This window comes from Anguilla rostrata, chromosome 12 (genome assembly GCF_018555375.3).
Source record: "Anguilla rostrata isolate EN2019 chromosome 12, ASM1855537v3, whole genome shotgun sequence".
Lineage (NCBI taxonomy): Eukaryota > Metazoa > Chordata > Actinopteri > Anguilliformes > Anguillidae > Anguilla > Anguilla rostrata.
In genome coordinates, this window is record NC_057944.1 from 12476181 (window position 1) to 12492786 (window position 16606).

Consider the following 16606-nt stretch of genomic DNA (forward strand, 5'->3'; position numbering starts at 1 on the left):
TTTAACTGTTTAACTGCAGCCTATAAAGGAACGGGGATTGACGTGATTTAGAGGAGCGAGGGTGTGTGTATGTGCTCTCCTGGATTGGCAGAGGTTGCAGGAACTGGCTCAGTTTATTAATACACTGGGGCAGTCCTGGATGGGACCAGGGGTAAAAAATGGGCGTTAGTGGCAGCAGCAGAGCAGAACTCGCAGAGCTGGTGTGTTGCGTGCCTGTGGGGAGGGTCGATTCCCTCCGATTCGGGACGGCGCGTTGCTTTTGAAGCGGGCGCTCGCTTGATGTGCGTTGCCTTCTCCCCTTCAGATGAAATCTCCCCCCGCAATCTCTGTGTGTCACATGAAAGGCGCCGAAATGGCCTGGGGTTTGTCCCACATTCAGGCTCCTGAACCCTCGCCTCTTCTCAGCTGTTTTGTGCCTCCCTGTTAGGGTTGTTTCCTCCTTTGTGCAGGGTAAGTTGTGCCCTGTTTGTCGTTTCTCTAATGCAGTGCATTTTGTGATTTCCTTTCACGGTGCACGCCTTTGTCTTATTAAAATTTTGGGCTTGTAATTCAAAGGGTGACATTCTCAGCTAGGGTGGAGCCATTGAGCAAGGGCCTTTAGATGAATAGATTGGGTAGAATTTCCTAATCTATTAAATGGATTGTGTGTACTTCTGTTAAATGTCAAACTTATTTTGTTATTAATTGTGTGTGTGCATTACGATGATGATATATTTGGAGTACGTATTTATATTTTCACAGTTAAACTGGTTATGTAACCTCCCCCTCTACCTTTTTACATGATTTTTTTCTATGTAGGGACCCAGTCCTTCTAGTTTCACACAGATTGGTCTGTGAGGAACACATTTACTAAATTACCTCGAAGAAATTTTTTTTCTTTATACACACACACACACACGTAGAGGCGGGTGACACATTAAGGGAAAAACTGACATAAAGTGTCTTAGTAAGGTGTTGCGCCACCACGAGCCGCCAGAACAGCTTCAACATGCAGTGCATGATAGGATGTTAAATGCTTAATTGTATCATGCAACTACACCTGTATGGAAACACCTGCATCTATTAGTTTCTCCACTCAGTTATTCTGGTTTTTCCATTAATTTGTCACCCGTCTGTTTGCGTGCGTGCGTGTGCCTGTTGCCTTAATTGGTATTGATAGTGAAAGAGTTAAGAATACATGTGCAGGCCATACCAGGTTTTACTGGAAAAACCTGCTGCATGTGTTACAGTTGCATATCAACGGGTGCACCGTTTCCGTTAAAGCACGTTAAAATGATTAAATGAATGTGTAGGAGGGATGACGGTAGCATTAGAAATCCTGGGTGTTTCTTTAAAAAAACAAAACAAAACAAAACACCCCTGTCAGTTATATAGCCACAAGGCAATGAAACACAACCAAACTGTGTTTATTCAGTGTTAGGGGTCCTATGAACAAACATTTCTCTGGTTATAGTTTTCGGTCCACCAGCCAGAACGCTCACCTGCAGCTAGTGAAATCTGGAATGGTGTAAACAGGGGACTCAGAGTGGTGTTTATGTCCCTGTATCTCCAGCTCAACATGAGAATTGGACCCATGAAGTGGGCAGAAAGTCGGAGCTCAGGGACTGTCAGACCTGTTCAAACTGGGGTCTGGTCAGGTCGTTCCCTATGGGCCATTTTCCACATACACTTTTCATTCTCTCCTCTCTTCTGTTCAAATACATATTGGCCAGGATAGATGAAACATTGTGCTGGGACAGATTAATGAGTTTGATTGGTTGAAATGCGTTGCATAAACATTGGATATTTTTTTCCTCACTTCAAACCAGTGTGCGTGGTCCCTTGCTAATGACTGTTAATATGCACGTTGTGGTATCTCAGTAGTTCCCAACCCTGTTCCTGGGGATCTGCCGTCCTTTTTCATCCCTAATTTGGCATGCCTGATTTGAATAATAAGCCACGTAATGAGATCTCAAGCTGTTGAATGAGGTGCGCTTTGTTATGGTCGGAGTGTAAACCTGCCAAATGGTAGATCTCCAGGTACAGGGTTGGGAACCACTGATGTATCTTCATAGTGTCACAGTTAGTTTGTCCTTCGCAATACAACTTGGTCTCAGAAACTGTTTATTTTGTGCATTGTTGCATGATCCAACACACACTTGCGCACACACACACAGACCTGCACATGCTCACGCACACGCGTACACACACGCACACACCCACAGACACGCACACATTTGGTAGGTACGCTTGATTGCTTACCGTTATTTTTTTCCCCATGCATCTTAGATGAGTGACAACTGTTTTCACAAACGTTAGCTTATGATTAGATGAATATGAATGTTGTTTATGTGAACTCTGTCACCCGCGCCGGGCTCTTCTAAAATTTGATTGACTAGCCGCAGATGCTCTTAACACACCCACACGTGCCGGGATGAATTGCGCAGGAATGCGAGCTCACGAGCTTTAACTCCGCAGAGGGTATGCATTTCCCTCAGTCTGTCGGCAGATGAGACAGCGAGTCTGAAACAAATTACAGTAATGCACCCTCTTAAAAAACCCACCGCGCTCGCCTCATTAATATTGATACAGGCCGCGTGTGTGCGGCTCTGCGTTGGCTGCCCTACTTTCACTGCTAGTTTTCATGTAGGCCAGGAGACACAGAAAGGGGAGAAAAATCGTTTTATTTTTTTCTTTGATTGCCTCACAACCTTCTGAGGCGGGGTTGGGGAGGTGGGGGGGATGTCTTTAGGCGTCTGTCTGAGTTGTGGGAGGGGACGTATCTGTACACACTAGACTCATTTGTAGCATGTTGATGTAGCCTGTTGCTGCATGGTACATGACGGGGTTAGAAGGCTTACAGACATTTCTGCTTCATTTATCAAAGGCTTGGGGTGAACTTTAAATGACAAGCCACTCGTTACAGATGGTACTCTGTTTTCTGAATGTATCAGTCATGATTTTTTAAAAGTGAATTTCTGTTGTTTGAAGTAGAATTAGCATCTCAAAGTTAGTATTCTGTCTTGTTGAGAAGCAGTCTGTTGTAAGACCCTGGTGTTGGAGCCAGATTTTAGACCGGTGCAGAAATGAAACAAAAAAAAAACTGTTTCGCAAGAGATTAAGTGTCACAATGAAGTACCTGAAGTGGGGTATGCATATTTTATACACCAGCGTTACTGGCTGTTGAAGTCAGGATTTTATTTCAGCTCAGAGCTTTTTTGTAGTATTCATTTTAATTTTAGCATTACTATTAATATTAATTAATATATTTAGTCTTTCTTTCCTTTTTTGTTTTGGGTAGTGGGGGTGTTTCTGAGAGAAGGTTTGGCTCTAGTCGGTGTATAGTTGGACAGAGCAGTGGCGTTCAAGCCGAACAGTAAGGGGTCAAAAGACCCATCTGCATTTCAGGGTCTTGGCGTGGAAGATTTTCCCATAAGCTGCAGAATGAGTCATCTGCTGATGTCATTGCTGGAAGGGGCTCAGGGGCCGGGGGGATCAGCCAAACTCCTGACATACAGATTGAGCGGCCAGACGCTGGATCCGGGGGCCGTTCTGCAGCGCTGGGTGCTCTGCGGGGACCGCGGTTATGTAGTGGGTCGGCCTGTAGTGAAGTGGTTCCGCCTTCCCCGGGGTGCCATTTAATTCACTCTGGGAGAATACAGGAAAAGTACTCCATCATCCAGCTCCTAAATTAGCAGGGATTATTATCTACAGGTGTGGGTTCCTGTAGCATTACCTGGGGGAGCCGTAGTGACTTTAGTTCTCACTTCTTTCTCAGGCCTCTCTGACTGAGGCGGGTGCGGAAGGGGGGTGAGCACTCTTTGAGACTCTTTCCCCCCCTCCCTCCCTGAAGATCCCACATGAGATTGAACCCCTCTGGCTGGTTCACCGCAGTCTGGCCCATTGGGGACGGGGACGGGGACGACAGCGCAGAGCTGTTATTCTGGCCACTCCCCCTTGGGTTCCAGCAGCACAAGGCCCGTCTTTAATCCACCAAGCGCCCCCCTCCTGTCTCTCCGCTGGTGCTCCCCACACTGCCAGCTGATTAACGGGTTATTCTCGGTAGATGGCTCGGGCAGCCCTTTCCCTTCTGTTAGCAGGGTAGTGCGGATTAGCCTCGTACTAAGCGTGCTGGTACGCGACACAGGTGTGGAATGTTTTCAGGAGTCACTGAAGTATACGGTAATTAGTCAACCTCCAGAGTGTAGGTGCATATTGCGGAATAAACAGTGTAATTATGTTCATTTGGCAGTGAGAGGGATATAACTGAAATGTCATAGTTTGAGATTGTATTGAATTTTTTAATTGGCTGAAAGGAGTCTGAGTTACCCTAAACCCTACAACGGGTGAAGACTGTCCATGCTGTCAATCAGGGACTTGTCTGAACCAGTTGAAATACTTTGCTAACCACAGTAAAACAGGATGGTTAGTTGAAATTGTTGAGTCACTGATAGCATGCAGTCGCTCTCCCCATTTTGGCATTAATGAAACCCAACACTCAGGTCAATAATATCTAGTTATTAATATCTAGGTCAATAGTATCTAGTTTATGGTGCAGTCACTTGAATATATATTTGTGTATGTGATAAAATATTTGACAGCATGGTGGAGCACACCTTATCCAGCAATGTTCTATTTCAGCTTGCTTTGATTTGATGCTGTAAGAATATTTGGGTGCAGTACATTCTGGCTTTTAAACAGTGTAATATTTTTGGCCTCAGCCAAAGAAACGGAAACAAAGAGAGTAGATGTTATCAGCGAGGTCTAGTTAATCATGTTGGGAAAATGCTTTATTACTTTGTCATAGACAGTTGTGGCTGTTATTTGCTAGGCAGTGTTCTGTGTGTACAGTGCGTGACAGTACTTACAGTTTCAGTATTCCCAGGAATGCTATGTTGCATATTTTATATGCATAAGGCCTCCTTGAAAACAGTATATTATAAAGCAAAGTATGAATTTGGCTGCGTGGCAAATAATGTACTTGGCAGTCCCACCAACCCACCATCACTTCCAGCAGAAACGTGTTTGGAGGTCCCCTTCCGAGCCCTAGCCAATCCCAGCTCTGCTTCTTTTCAGGTGCTTGGCGTGAGTAAGCGTGGTTTGGCCTCAGGCATGCTGTTTCTGCATTCTCTGTCTGTCTGTCTTATCTGTGCTCCACGGTGCTTCTCTCTTGAATCATCCAGCGAGTTGGTAATTTTCCACAAATAATATTTTTTCCCCAAACAGACACAGAAATGCCTAGTGACTATTTATCCATGCCCCCCATCTGCAGTCCTTCCTGAAGAATGCAGAGGTAGAAAGTTTTGTTGTGAGTTGTCAGTTTTTTATGTCTCCTCCACTATGGAGGGTAACCCGTGGGCAGCTAGTTCTCTCATATCGGGATAAATCCCTCTGTTGTGGCAATAAAGAAGTTGGGTGAATGCCAGTCTGTACTCATGTTGTTATTATTACTAACTGATAGGGCTAGTCACAAACTGGATATACCCTTTTTAGATGTGTTTATATCATGGTATCCACATTGTTTATTTTAATGGTGTATATGGGTTATGCTTTTCTTTGGCAAGTTTTGTTCTTCTGTTTGTGTTAATGTTACAGGGTGAACCAGGCCAACCCTGGTCCTGGGCGGCAGTGTAGTATAATAGGTAAGGAGCTGGTCTTGTAACCTTAGACCTGGGTAGGACACTGCCGTTGTACCCTTGGGCAAGGTACAGTACTTAACCTCCATTGCTTCAGTGTATACCCTGCTATGTATAAATGGGTTCTATGAATAAAGCTATTGTATGTAAAAAGTTATGCAAGTTGCTCTGCATAAGAGCATCTGCTAAATGGCTGTAATGTAATAGTGAGCTAAAGTTTCAGTTGTTTTTTGTATGTGCCTTTACATTGACAACCAGATTAAGATTAGATCCATAAAGCAGGTAGAGTTAACTGAAATCTGTTTCTTTAATGGATCAGTTAAGCGGAGTAGCAGTGAAAGTCAGCACACTCTGGAATTCCCTGGACCAGAGTGGCCGCCCGTGTCCTAAATGACCAACTCTAATACAAAAAGTGGAGAAAAAAGAGTTTCCCATTTAAAGGATACATTTCTTTTTTTCTTTTTCTTTCTGGGGGTAACCGAGGGCCGGTGCTCTGGGGGTGAGGGGGAGGATCCCTGGTAAAGGCAGAAAGCCCTTTAAAGCTCCTCCTCAGGTTGCAGTGTCGGCAGACTGGGAGATCTGGGGACATGGCGGGCGTGTTGGCACCAGACTGGGAGATCTGCGGGCATGGCGGGCGTGTTGGCACCAGACTGGGAGATCTGCGGGCATGGCGGGCGTGTTGGCACCAGACTGGGAGATCTGCGGGCATGGCGGGCGTGTTGGCACCAGACTGGGAGATCTGCGGGCATGGCGGGCGTGTTGCACCAGACTGGGAGATCTGGGGCATGGCGGGCGTGTGCACGACTGATTGGCAGCGGCGTGCACCAGACTGGGAGATCTGCGGGCATGGCGGGCGTGTTGGCACCAGAGGCACAGATAAGCCTGGCGCAGCGTGTCATCACGGCTCCGGGAGACATTACCGCAGAGTGCACCGAAGCGCGCTTTTAATTTTCTTTCTGTTTTTTTTTGTTTTTTTTTTTCCTGAATACGCGCAGTTAAAATTACATCGAAAGGAGAGGGACCGGTATTAATAATCGAAATTGCATGAAGATTGGTTTACAGATTTTTAATTGTGTTGTTATTGCTTCTGCGACTGAGTGGTTTTGAATGGCATTTAGGAAATTGGCGCGTGCGTCGATACAGTCACTAAGGAACTGGGGTAGTAAACCAGGTTGTTGTGGGTTTACATTCTCTAGGGAGCCCCTCTGCCCTTAACTTGAATAGCTTTAGTGAACATCAGGTTCCGTACCTCTGTGCCTGTATTTAAAATATGAGCCATATTGCATCACCCTGAATGAAAATATCTACAGTAATTAATGACAACGGTGACAGTCAGTTTAAAGCCTTACCTCTCTATTGTGTTTGTTCTGCATTTAAACTGCAACACAGGAAGTTGCTTCAGGCGTGTTGTTGCTGCAGGGGTGAATGTGCTGGCATGCTCGCGGGCTTGTGGGAGTTTGGCACGGCTCGCAGGTCGGTAATTAATTGGAACCCGGACCGGCAGTCCTCCGCTCCCCTCGCAGTGAAACTGACCGTGCAGATCTGCTGAGTCACTCACAGGGCACTCTCACTGTGGAGCCTGTGGAACAGACACCCTGGTGTTTCAGAAGACGATGAACAGAGGGTTCCTCAAATGTCCTGTGCCCACAACTTAAGCAGGCACTTCCACCTGCTTGAATTTCAGTGTAGCCTTAGCAATTTAATGCAATTCAATTTTAACATGTCACAATTCTCAAACTGGACATACAAGGAGCTGATCTGGGTAAAATTCTTTCTTGATTTTGCTCTAATTTTCAGCTAACCACATTCAGCCAACTCAAGCATGTAATTATATGAAATAATTTTGTTCTGAATGTTGGAATGTTTTTTTTTAACTTAAAAAAAAAAAATTCAGTCAGTAATTGTGCTGATATTTAAAAGGTTAGTGTTTCTGCTTATCGTTTGACCTCAAACTGCTACTCTAGTCCAGGGCATGCTGGGAATGTTGTGTTTAATTTGACCAATCTCTTGACCCACTTCCCAGCACACTTTGGAAAGCACTGCATTGAAGCAACGGAATTATTGAATGGTTCTTCATTTTGTTCAGCTTTTCCTGAGGGTGACAATGAATTGTACGGCCGTTAACTTTTATATTCCTCCATTACCTCAGAAGTGTTCTGCGGTGGTTCTATGAGAAATCTTGATTCCTCTTTACACAGGGATCATTTTCAAGTTTCCTTCCTCCAGTTTGGGTACAGGTGTACTGCCTGTTCAGTTAAACGCTTTAGAGAAGGTACATTGTGGTTCATTGAAATATAACTCGGGGACAGTTTTTTGGTGAATGTGCCAAGAATTTATAAAAACCGCTTTGTGAACGGCACTGGCACTTGCCCCAGACATGTCCCTGAGGTACTTTTTAAAAATACATGCTGACCTTTCATCTGAATCTTTGATTTGATTTGAAAGTGTTTGATGATATTTACCGTGTGTCACACTGGTAATTATTCAGGAAATGAGGCAAGGTGCCCTTTGTAGAGTCCTTGTGCACTGCACACTCGTATTCTAACGAGTGCGTGACCCTTTGTGTTGCCGAGATGAAAAGTGTTTTATTTTTTAATGTTTCTGTGCCGTTGAAGCAGGGCTCATTTGGAAGTCCCCGCTGTAAATCCCGCCAAAGCCGGTGCTTTCGGAGCATGTGATTCGCGGAGGCGAGCCTTCGTCCCCGCTCTGTCTTCCCCTCTCTCCGCGTTTTTCCCCCCGGAGGCGTTTGCGCTCCTCCTGCTCCCCCCCGTCCTCTTCAGCGTACCTCTCAGACGCGGTCTCCCGTGCCGAGTCCGCTAATCGCCGTTTGGCAGCGTTTTGGGGGCGCCTTCGTCATCTTAACCTTCCGTGGCCTCGTGACGCCTCCACGCCTCCACGGCGTGCTTGGAACTGTCGGTTTCCATAACGATCACGGGCACACGCCCTCTCACGGTCAACTTTGATTTCCAATTTTTCTGACAATTCCCAGGATGCAACGCTGGAACCAGTTTCAATGCCGTACGGTCTGCTAATTCTAATACTCATGCACATGCATACACACACATGCACACGTTAATTTGACCAGGTAGCTCAACTGAGGACTCGGTTGTAATTTGGAGTGACACCTGATGAATCAAAGTTGATTGTGTTGGCAGTGGCACTCACTTGTTGAGGTTCGGTTAGGTGGACAGATAGAGAGAGACAGTGTTCCCTGAGAAAAACACTGGGATTTACACTTCTGTCTAGAGGTACCATGGGAATTCCTTTCTAAGAGCAAGTGAAGCAAGAGTGAGGCTTCCAAAAACCATATAATTGATGTTTTTATTGAAAAATCAATATAGGAATATTGATCACAAAAGTACATGTAAAAGCAGTCCTTTGTCGTAAAAGCATACAGCTTTTAATCTGCAAGAAATTGATAGCCTGTTGTGTGCAGGGGATTTGTATTAGTTTTCTGCTACGTAACATTAAATCAGTGTCAGGAATGATAAAACGGGATTTATTTGGAATGTCTGGGCGTGCTGGAATTTTGGCAAGCACCCTGACACATGACCAGTCCCTTTTCTGTTACTGAGGTTGCCAAAAGTTGCCTCCCCCATTCATGTGCAGCAGTCATTTATCAGATCTGTGTTTTCTATGCGTTCTATAGTTGCCAGTAAATTTAACCTCCGAAAACTTCTGAAGTGCATTCGTTCCTTTTGTCTCCCCATCCACTTTACAGCTCATGTTCTTTTATCCTTCCTGCCAAGCAGCAACTCTTTCTGTTGTACCCGTGTATTAAGACATTAGACTCTACTCACGCCCTGCTGAGCTCCTGCAGAGATAATTAAGGAGCAGCATTCCTTCTCCAGCCTATAGAACGCTGGGATTCTGAAATGCCATCGCATGTAGTCCAAACAATTGGAATAAATGTTTCCTCTAGATATTAGCCCAAACAAGCAGAACGGTGCTTCTGAGTCAGCGGATTAACAGCGGGTAATGCGGTAGGTGCTGTCAGACCGGTCTCCTGTTGACGTTGTGCAACTCGATCATCTCCCGGGTGATGTGAACTGAACCGTGCCGGGAGCTGTGCAGGTGTCGGACCGGATTTTGTTTTGAGAGAAACCGGCGGGGGAACCGCTCTCCTGGGACACCGCACATCTCTGTCTCTGTTCGCCCGCACACACGCTGCTGGAACGGGGAGAGAAGCGCAGCCCCCTGGTGCATCTGAGTTTGCTTCCTGAGCTGTATCAGATCGCACATGCTAGGCCCCCTTAATTCCTTCAGCTGAGCAATTTTTGTGTTTATCACTTCATACAGCAGGTTTGCATTTTGGAAGTCTGGTCAATGATAAATTGTTTACGCACATAAAAAGTTTGGTATTTGAAAAGGTTTGAAGATGTTTAAAATTGTTCTCCATTTGGCCCTGTGAATGTTGATGTTTGAGTCGGTGTAGTCCAAAATGCCCAGTGAGCATTCTCTCCCGCCCTCGAGTCATGGGACAGAGACAGCCGCCGTGCGGTGTGAGAATCCTCTCTCTGTCGCTCGTCCTGAGAACTGCTGCGGTCGGGTTTACGACGATGCGCTTGAGCAAACGGGGAAACGTGCTCTCGCTGCGCACCTGCTAGTCCTGGAGCTTCTCCTCTTTAGAGCCTCCATCAGCAGCAGGGTTAGGATTAGGCTGTGTCTGCCTGCAGCAGGTAAATCACTCATGTAATTCCATGTCGTCTATTTTTTGCGCTGTTATAGCAGGGCGGGCTGAAATCTGCACATTTTTAATGCATTTTTAACGCAACGGATTGTGGTTTGCCAAGTTCCGTATTATCTGTGATTTGATCCTGCTCCATAACTGCTCACATTTTCCCTGGATCTGTTTTTAAGGTTAAACAATCAACAAGGATTAACGGATTAATGGATGGGTAATTAGGTATTGTTGCACCACTTCCTACTTTGTATGATTTCTGTCATATTTTGTTAGTCTGTTCCCCCCACTACCCTATACTGTGGAGTAATCTTTAACTCTCATAGACTCATAGGTGCAGATGAGCCTTTGTTTGTGAAGGGAAATATATAGTCTTGCCTTCGAGGTGTTGTGTCTCAAATGTTCAGTGGACCAAATTCAGCTGTTAAGCTCTCACACATAAGTAGAGATTTATGATTGTAAATTTATTTTTATTTTTTCTCAGCATCTCAGGGTGCTCATTCCCTTCTATTGGAGCTAAAATTAATGGTCAGTGTCATTGCTTCACTGTTGCAAAGAAAGTAATTATAGTGTAATGATTTATTTTGCTTCCTGAAATGGCCTGAAAAGCAAGTGATTTTCTTGTACAGTGGTGACCGAGTCATGTGTGAATGTAGCATTCCGGATATGTCAGGAACCACTGGCATGAAATGAATGTTCTGTGCCACTAGTTCTGAATGCTGGTACTCTGAGGTGTGGCCTCAGCTGGGACTGGGACCAGCCATCTGCCGCAGCGTCATATCATATCTGACTCATGCGAATGCTCTTACCTTGCAAGAACTTAAACCCCGCATGGTTCTTGTGCAAGAAATCCTTCCTGTGCTCATCTTTCCTTGGTCAATAGGGTAACTTGGGACAAATCCGTTTGTCAGCATCTAAGATTCTCAACCACAATTATTAGCACTGGTTGTGAGAATTAGCATAGAGATTATCTCCAACCAGCTTCTTGTCAAAAGTTGCGTCACCTTTAACCTCAAGAACAAAGCTACTGTTTTTTTTTTGCTTTTGTTGTGGGATTGCCACAACTTCTGAGGGTTCTTTCTGTTCTCTCCAGTTTTGTGTTTGCTGTATGATTCAGTTCATAATAAAGAGAAAGTAGATTTAAAAATCATTCAAAAAGATTTTTTTTTAAATTTTGCTTCAGGTATCCTAAAATTTTCTTGAGAAAGTTGAATGCGTGTCTGTTGAGCACTGCAATTTATCTGAGAGACGTGTGCTAAATGTCAACGAGCTCTGGGAGTCAAATTAAAAGCTTTGGTATAGATCAGTGCGCGCGTTGCATTTAAAAGAGCAGAGCCCACTAGCTTGTGCCTGCCATTAGTTAATGAAAATCTCTGCAGATGCACATGACTTGTGTATAATACAGCGGATATGAAAATTGTACTCCTCTGCATAACAAACTGAGCCATTCCAGGTCTTGAGAGAAGCTGGTTGGTGTAATCCCGGCAGACAGCTTCTAATTGGTGCGCTGTCCTGTTTCTCGTCAAACCTCAGAATGGCTCAAACCGCTTCTCGGTTTCCCTCTCTGTTATTAATTTGTTTGGCAGATGCCCTTATCTAGCACTGCCTACATGGCCTCTGTGTGTTATCTGCCTTTACAGGTGGCCATTGCACTGATGTAATTAGCGGTGACTACTTTACTCAAGGGTACTCCACCCGTGTGTTCACTAGCTGTGCAACTCTGCAGCCCTCTGCAATCAATTCTGCTTTGGTTCAGGGTTGTTTCAAAAAAAAAGAAAAAGAAAAAAGAAAGCCATCTTCACATGTCAAAGCGGATCAAAACAACAGCGGAAGGAGGGATGAGAAAGCAGAGGAGGAGGCCACACGCAGAGAGGAAACGAGGGCACGAGCGGGCTGGAAGCGCGACGAGCCGTGCGCTGGTGTCGGGCTCCTCGGTCGACGGGGCGCATGCAAAGCGAGGTGATTGGGATCTCATTAAATGATCGGTCACGGCTACTGTAGCGTATCAGGCATGAATAATCGCAGGCCGAGCGAAGGGGGGCCCAGCCCGGTGGAGTCACCCTGCAGTCTGCGATAGCGTGACGCACTGACACGAGCTCGTCTCTGTTCATCTAAAACCAAACTTTGCTGTGAGTGTGTCTGTGTATGGAGACAGAATTAACTGGTAGTGCCCTTGACTTTCAAACATCACAGTTTGGTAGTCTGGGCAAAAAATAAAGGTGTTTGGAGGTAGGGAAAAGTAGGCTACATTCTGTGTTCTATTTTTTTGTTTGTGCTATTCTTGTAAATCATCATTTGGCGCTTCCTTGTTCGTACCGTAGCACTGGTGTAGCCTACTGCCTGCTCCTGGGGTTCCAGGCAGATTTAAAGTCTCCTTTTTTGACATTTGAAAATGTCAGAAAAACGTTTTATTGATGTTTGCCGGCTGCGCTGGGGTGGCGCGTTGGCTACGCCCTCCTCCAGGCAAGGTTAAGCCAGCGCCCTGAGAGCGCCGTCTGGGTCTGCTCCCGGGCTGCTCTGTCTGATTCTGCCGAGTCAGGGTTTATCCCACATCCTGGGTCTTCACAGCCGACTGAATCCTCACCATGCAGCCTGAAACAGAACAGCAGGGAGGAGACAGAGAGGGAGACAGAGAGGGAGACAGAGAGGGAGACAGAGAGGGAGACAGAGAGGGAGACAGAGAGGGAGACAGAGAGGGAGACAGAGAGGGAGACCGAGAGGGAGACCGAGAGGGAGACCGAGAGGGAGGTGGAGAGGGAGGGAGACAGAGAGGGAGACGGAGAGGGAGACAGAGAAGGAGGTGGAGGGGAGACTGAGAGGGAGACAAAGCAGAGATGGAGAGGAGACTGAGGGGAGGCAGAGGGGAGACTGATAGGAGTCGGAGGGGAGTCGGAGGAGTCGGCGAGGAGGAAATCGAGGCAGCGAGGAGTCGAGATGCAGACTGAAGGAGAGTCGGAGGGGAGGCAGAGGGGAGGCAGAGGGGAGACTGAGAGGAGACTGAGAGGAGACTGAGAGGAGACAGAGAGGAGACAGAGAGGAGACAGAGAGGAGACAGAGAGGAGACAGAGAGGAGACAGAGAGGAGACAGAGAGGGAGACAAAGCAGAGATGGAGAGGAGACTGAGGGGAGGCAGAGGGGAGACTGATAGGAGTCGGTGGGGAGACTGAGAGGAGACTGAGAGGAGACTGAGAGGAGACTGAGAGGAGACTGAGAGGAGACAATAAGACTGAGGAGAGAGAGGGAGAGATCTGTCCTAATTGCTCTTTCTCATCTCATTACCATTCATGGGGATCATGTACCTCTGTTCCAGGCTATGAAAGGTCCGGCATTGCTTCGAATGGCCAAGGTTTATTGACACTGCTGTATGTTCAAACACTGGTTGTTCTCAGCCATTTTTATTAAGAGACAAGTCATTGTCACATCTCCCAGACTAATTTCGCTGAAGTTCATTGGGATGAGCAGCATACTGGTGGAATTGTGTGTCTGTGCTCTCCTTCTGTTTTTGGGCGTGTGCATTTATGATTTTCTGTGTGTTTATAGCCATACAGCCTGCCTGTGAAAGCTGGTGCACTAGAGCTGATTAGTGCTGTGGTGATGCAACTATTTTCATGTGTTTTTGTTCCATTCAAAAACTCATTCAGAACAACATGCATATTGTTTTTGGTCATGCTTCTTTATTATCAGGCATGTGCAGAAAATACTTTTGGAATGACTCGCAGTAAATAAAATAAATAAATAAATAATTCAGGATACTGTGTGTACACTTCTAGGCTTGTCCCGTGCTGCTTTCGGCTTTTAGACTTCTTCATTATTATGCAAAAAAAACTGAAGGTAAATACAGCTCTCACTTTCAAGTCAATAGTGAGCAATGTAAAGATATTATCTGGTGCGGTATTTCCCAATACGCTTTCAGAAGGTAACGCCTGTCCCAGTCTGGAGAGATGGGTTGCCGTGGTGCGCTCACCACGACCAAAGAAAATCAGGCCACCTTTGAATGACTGTTAAAGCACAGGGGGGCCATTTTAAAAGCCATGACTATAATGCCAGAAGGTGACAGCAGGCTTTTCTCCCCCCATTCATTTCGCGTTTTCCTCACACTCTTAGCTTCTGCGTTGGTAACTTTGCTAAGACGTAGAGCCTGAATGGCGGTAATGGATTCCTCGGCTGTCCTCTGCGGTGTGTTTGCTCTCGCTACTGGCCTTTTCGGAATTTGGCTTACACAATAAATATCCAACAATACCGAGGCTGTCGCTGTATCCATGGCAATGCCATCCTTCTGACCCCGGGACTGTGCCAGGAGCAGTCCTTCAGGCTGAACAGAACTGAAGGTGTGGGCATAGGCAACTCATCTGCAGCGTCCAGGGGAAGAGAAGTCTATGTGCGTGCGTGCGTGCCTACGTTTGAGCATGCTCAGATGGAACATGCAACAATGCACAAAATAAACCTGCTTCTTAGACTGAGCTTTATTGCCAGGGAAGAATGAATTGTGAGACTATCATCCCTGTTGTACTTTGCAGTCTTCTTTTAAGACACAGAAACTACATAATGCATGCTAACAGCAAGGGAGCATGCTTTGACTTGGAGTGACAAATGTTCCAGCTTCAATGTCTGTTCATGGCAACTCATTTCAACCAATCAAACTCATTAGTGCCTATGTGCATGTGAGCGTGTATGTACGTGCGTGTGTGCGTGTGTGTGCATGCACGCGCACACGTGTGTGTGTGTTTGTGTGTGCGTTGTATTCACATAATTTTTATTGTTCAACATGAGAGAGGACTCATTTTGTCTCATCTCTCGCTTTGTTGATGTCCTTAATATTTTAATTTTGTGCCTCTCTCTGCTTGGGCCAGGTGTTCATTATGCATTTTCCCTCTCAGATGAGCTCAAGGATATTTCCTGTAGCCTTGGCTTCTTGAGAAAACCAAGCAGAAATTTCACAAACAATAAAAAGTAATTCCGGTAAACACACCGAAAATGAGATCTTATCTCCATTTAAGCCTGACACTCATCTCCATTTAAGCCTGACACATCCCATGCATTTTCAAAAAAATAGTAATACCTGTGGAAACTGACCATCAAACAAGTAAAGATGTGAAGTGGGTCTAGTGCTGAAAATGGCAAGCTGAGGTGATCAGTGGGCTCAGGGTACAATTGAGAAATTTGGGGAGGGTGGGGTAGAATGGCAATGGGGCTTCTTTCAACTTTTGTAATGGGTTCACCTGGGCAGGAGAGCTTGACAGAATCTTCCTAAACAAGATATCGGGTGTTCCATCATAGTTTCTCATCTTCATTCAGCCGGTTTTGAATATAAACTCATTTTTTACAGGGCTAAAGAAACCTTCCAGATAAGATGCTTGTAGATCTCGTAATTGTTAATGCTACTTAATGTTCAGCCTGTGTTGAACGTAAAGCAGTTTTCTGTTTGTATTCTGACTCATGCTGAAGCTTTAACCGATGATATCTTCACGGCTGCATTTTACTCGTTTCTAGCAGGTCGCAGAGATTTGTTTTTTTTAGAGAAGGGGGTTAGTTAGATCTTCTTTCTGGCTTTTTCTGGGAGCTTAGATACAAACAGATGCCTGATCTCTCCCTTGCTCTCACCCCCCCCTCCCCCTCTCCCCCCCTTCCCCCCACACCCTGATAGGCAGTTCCTGCAGTGAGTCAGTAGTATGGAGCCAGGCAGCGGGCCTGCTGCGGCTGGTGCTGCGTCTGCTGCTGCTGCTGCTGCCGTAGCTGCGGGGTCTGCTGCTCCTGCTGCGTCCGCGTCGGAGGACAGTGCAGCTCTGGGGCTCCTGCTGCTCGGAGCCACCGGGAGCCATGACGCCCTTGACAGGTAAAGACACACCCTGCATGCGCCTCTCCTCTCCTCCTCTCCTCCTCTCCTCTCCTCTGCTCATCCTGTCGTACTTGTTATCCGGCTCGGGCTCCCCCTTTTCGTCTCGCCGTGTTAAAATGTCTCTGTCCGTAGTCCTGCGAGTGTGTGCCTGTGCCTGTGTGTGTGTGTGTGTGTGTGTGTGTGTGTGTTCATGTATGCAGTTTAGAGGAGAGAACGCATAGTTCTTATTAATGGTCGCTGTCACCTTTTAGACTTTTAGTCCCGAATCCCTCTTTGTATCAAGGTGAAAGAAAGTATTCTTTGTTTAGCTCCAGTGTGTGCGTGCGCATGTGTACGTATGTACCCTGTGTGTCTGCTTCTATGCAAAGGTGTGCGCGTATGAGGCAGTGATGTCCATTTTCTGTTCTATTTTCAGCCTCGGTTGTTCTAGAAAAAGCAAATCAGCTCATTCAAAGCAAATATAGTCAGCATGGT

At 46.0% G+C, this 16606-nt stretch overlaps 2 protein-coding genes across 2 annotated transcripts in view; both read left to right on the top strand.

Annotated features, from left to right (window-relative positions):
* arhgap32a (Rho GTPase activating protein 32a) overlaps window positions 1-16606 on the top strand; it is a 107366-nt gene that overhangs the window by 20807 nt on the left and 69953 nt on the right. Inside the window, 1 exon segment of the mRNA XM_064301155.1 lies at window positions 15941-16129. Coding sequence (XP_064157225.1) covers window positions 15966-16129 — 164 coding nt within the window. The 5' untranslated portion in view covers window positions 15941-15965.
* On the top strand, window positions 12135-13146 carry LOC135236766 (putative uncharacterized protein DDB_G0271982). The gene is made up of 2 exons (XM_064303295.1): window positions 12135-12255; window positions 12836-13146. The coding sequence occupies exons 1-2, from the start codon at window positions 12135-12137 to the stop codon at window positions 13144-13146; spliced, it is 432 nt and encodes a 143-aa protein (XP_064159365.1).

Excerpts from the sequence above, each read along its gene's own strand:
- LOC135236766 (XM_064303295.1), top strand. The coding sequence starts at position 12,135 with ATGAGAAAGCAGAGGAGGAGGCCACACGCAGAGAGGAAACGAGGGCAC. Across the intron at positions 12,256-12,835 it reads CGGGGCGCATGCAAAGCGAG|GGTTTATCCCACATCCTGGG; the intron begins GTGATTGGGATC and ends CTGCCGAGTCAG.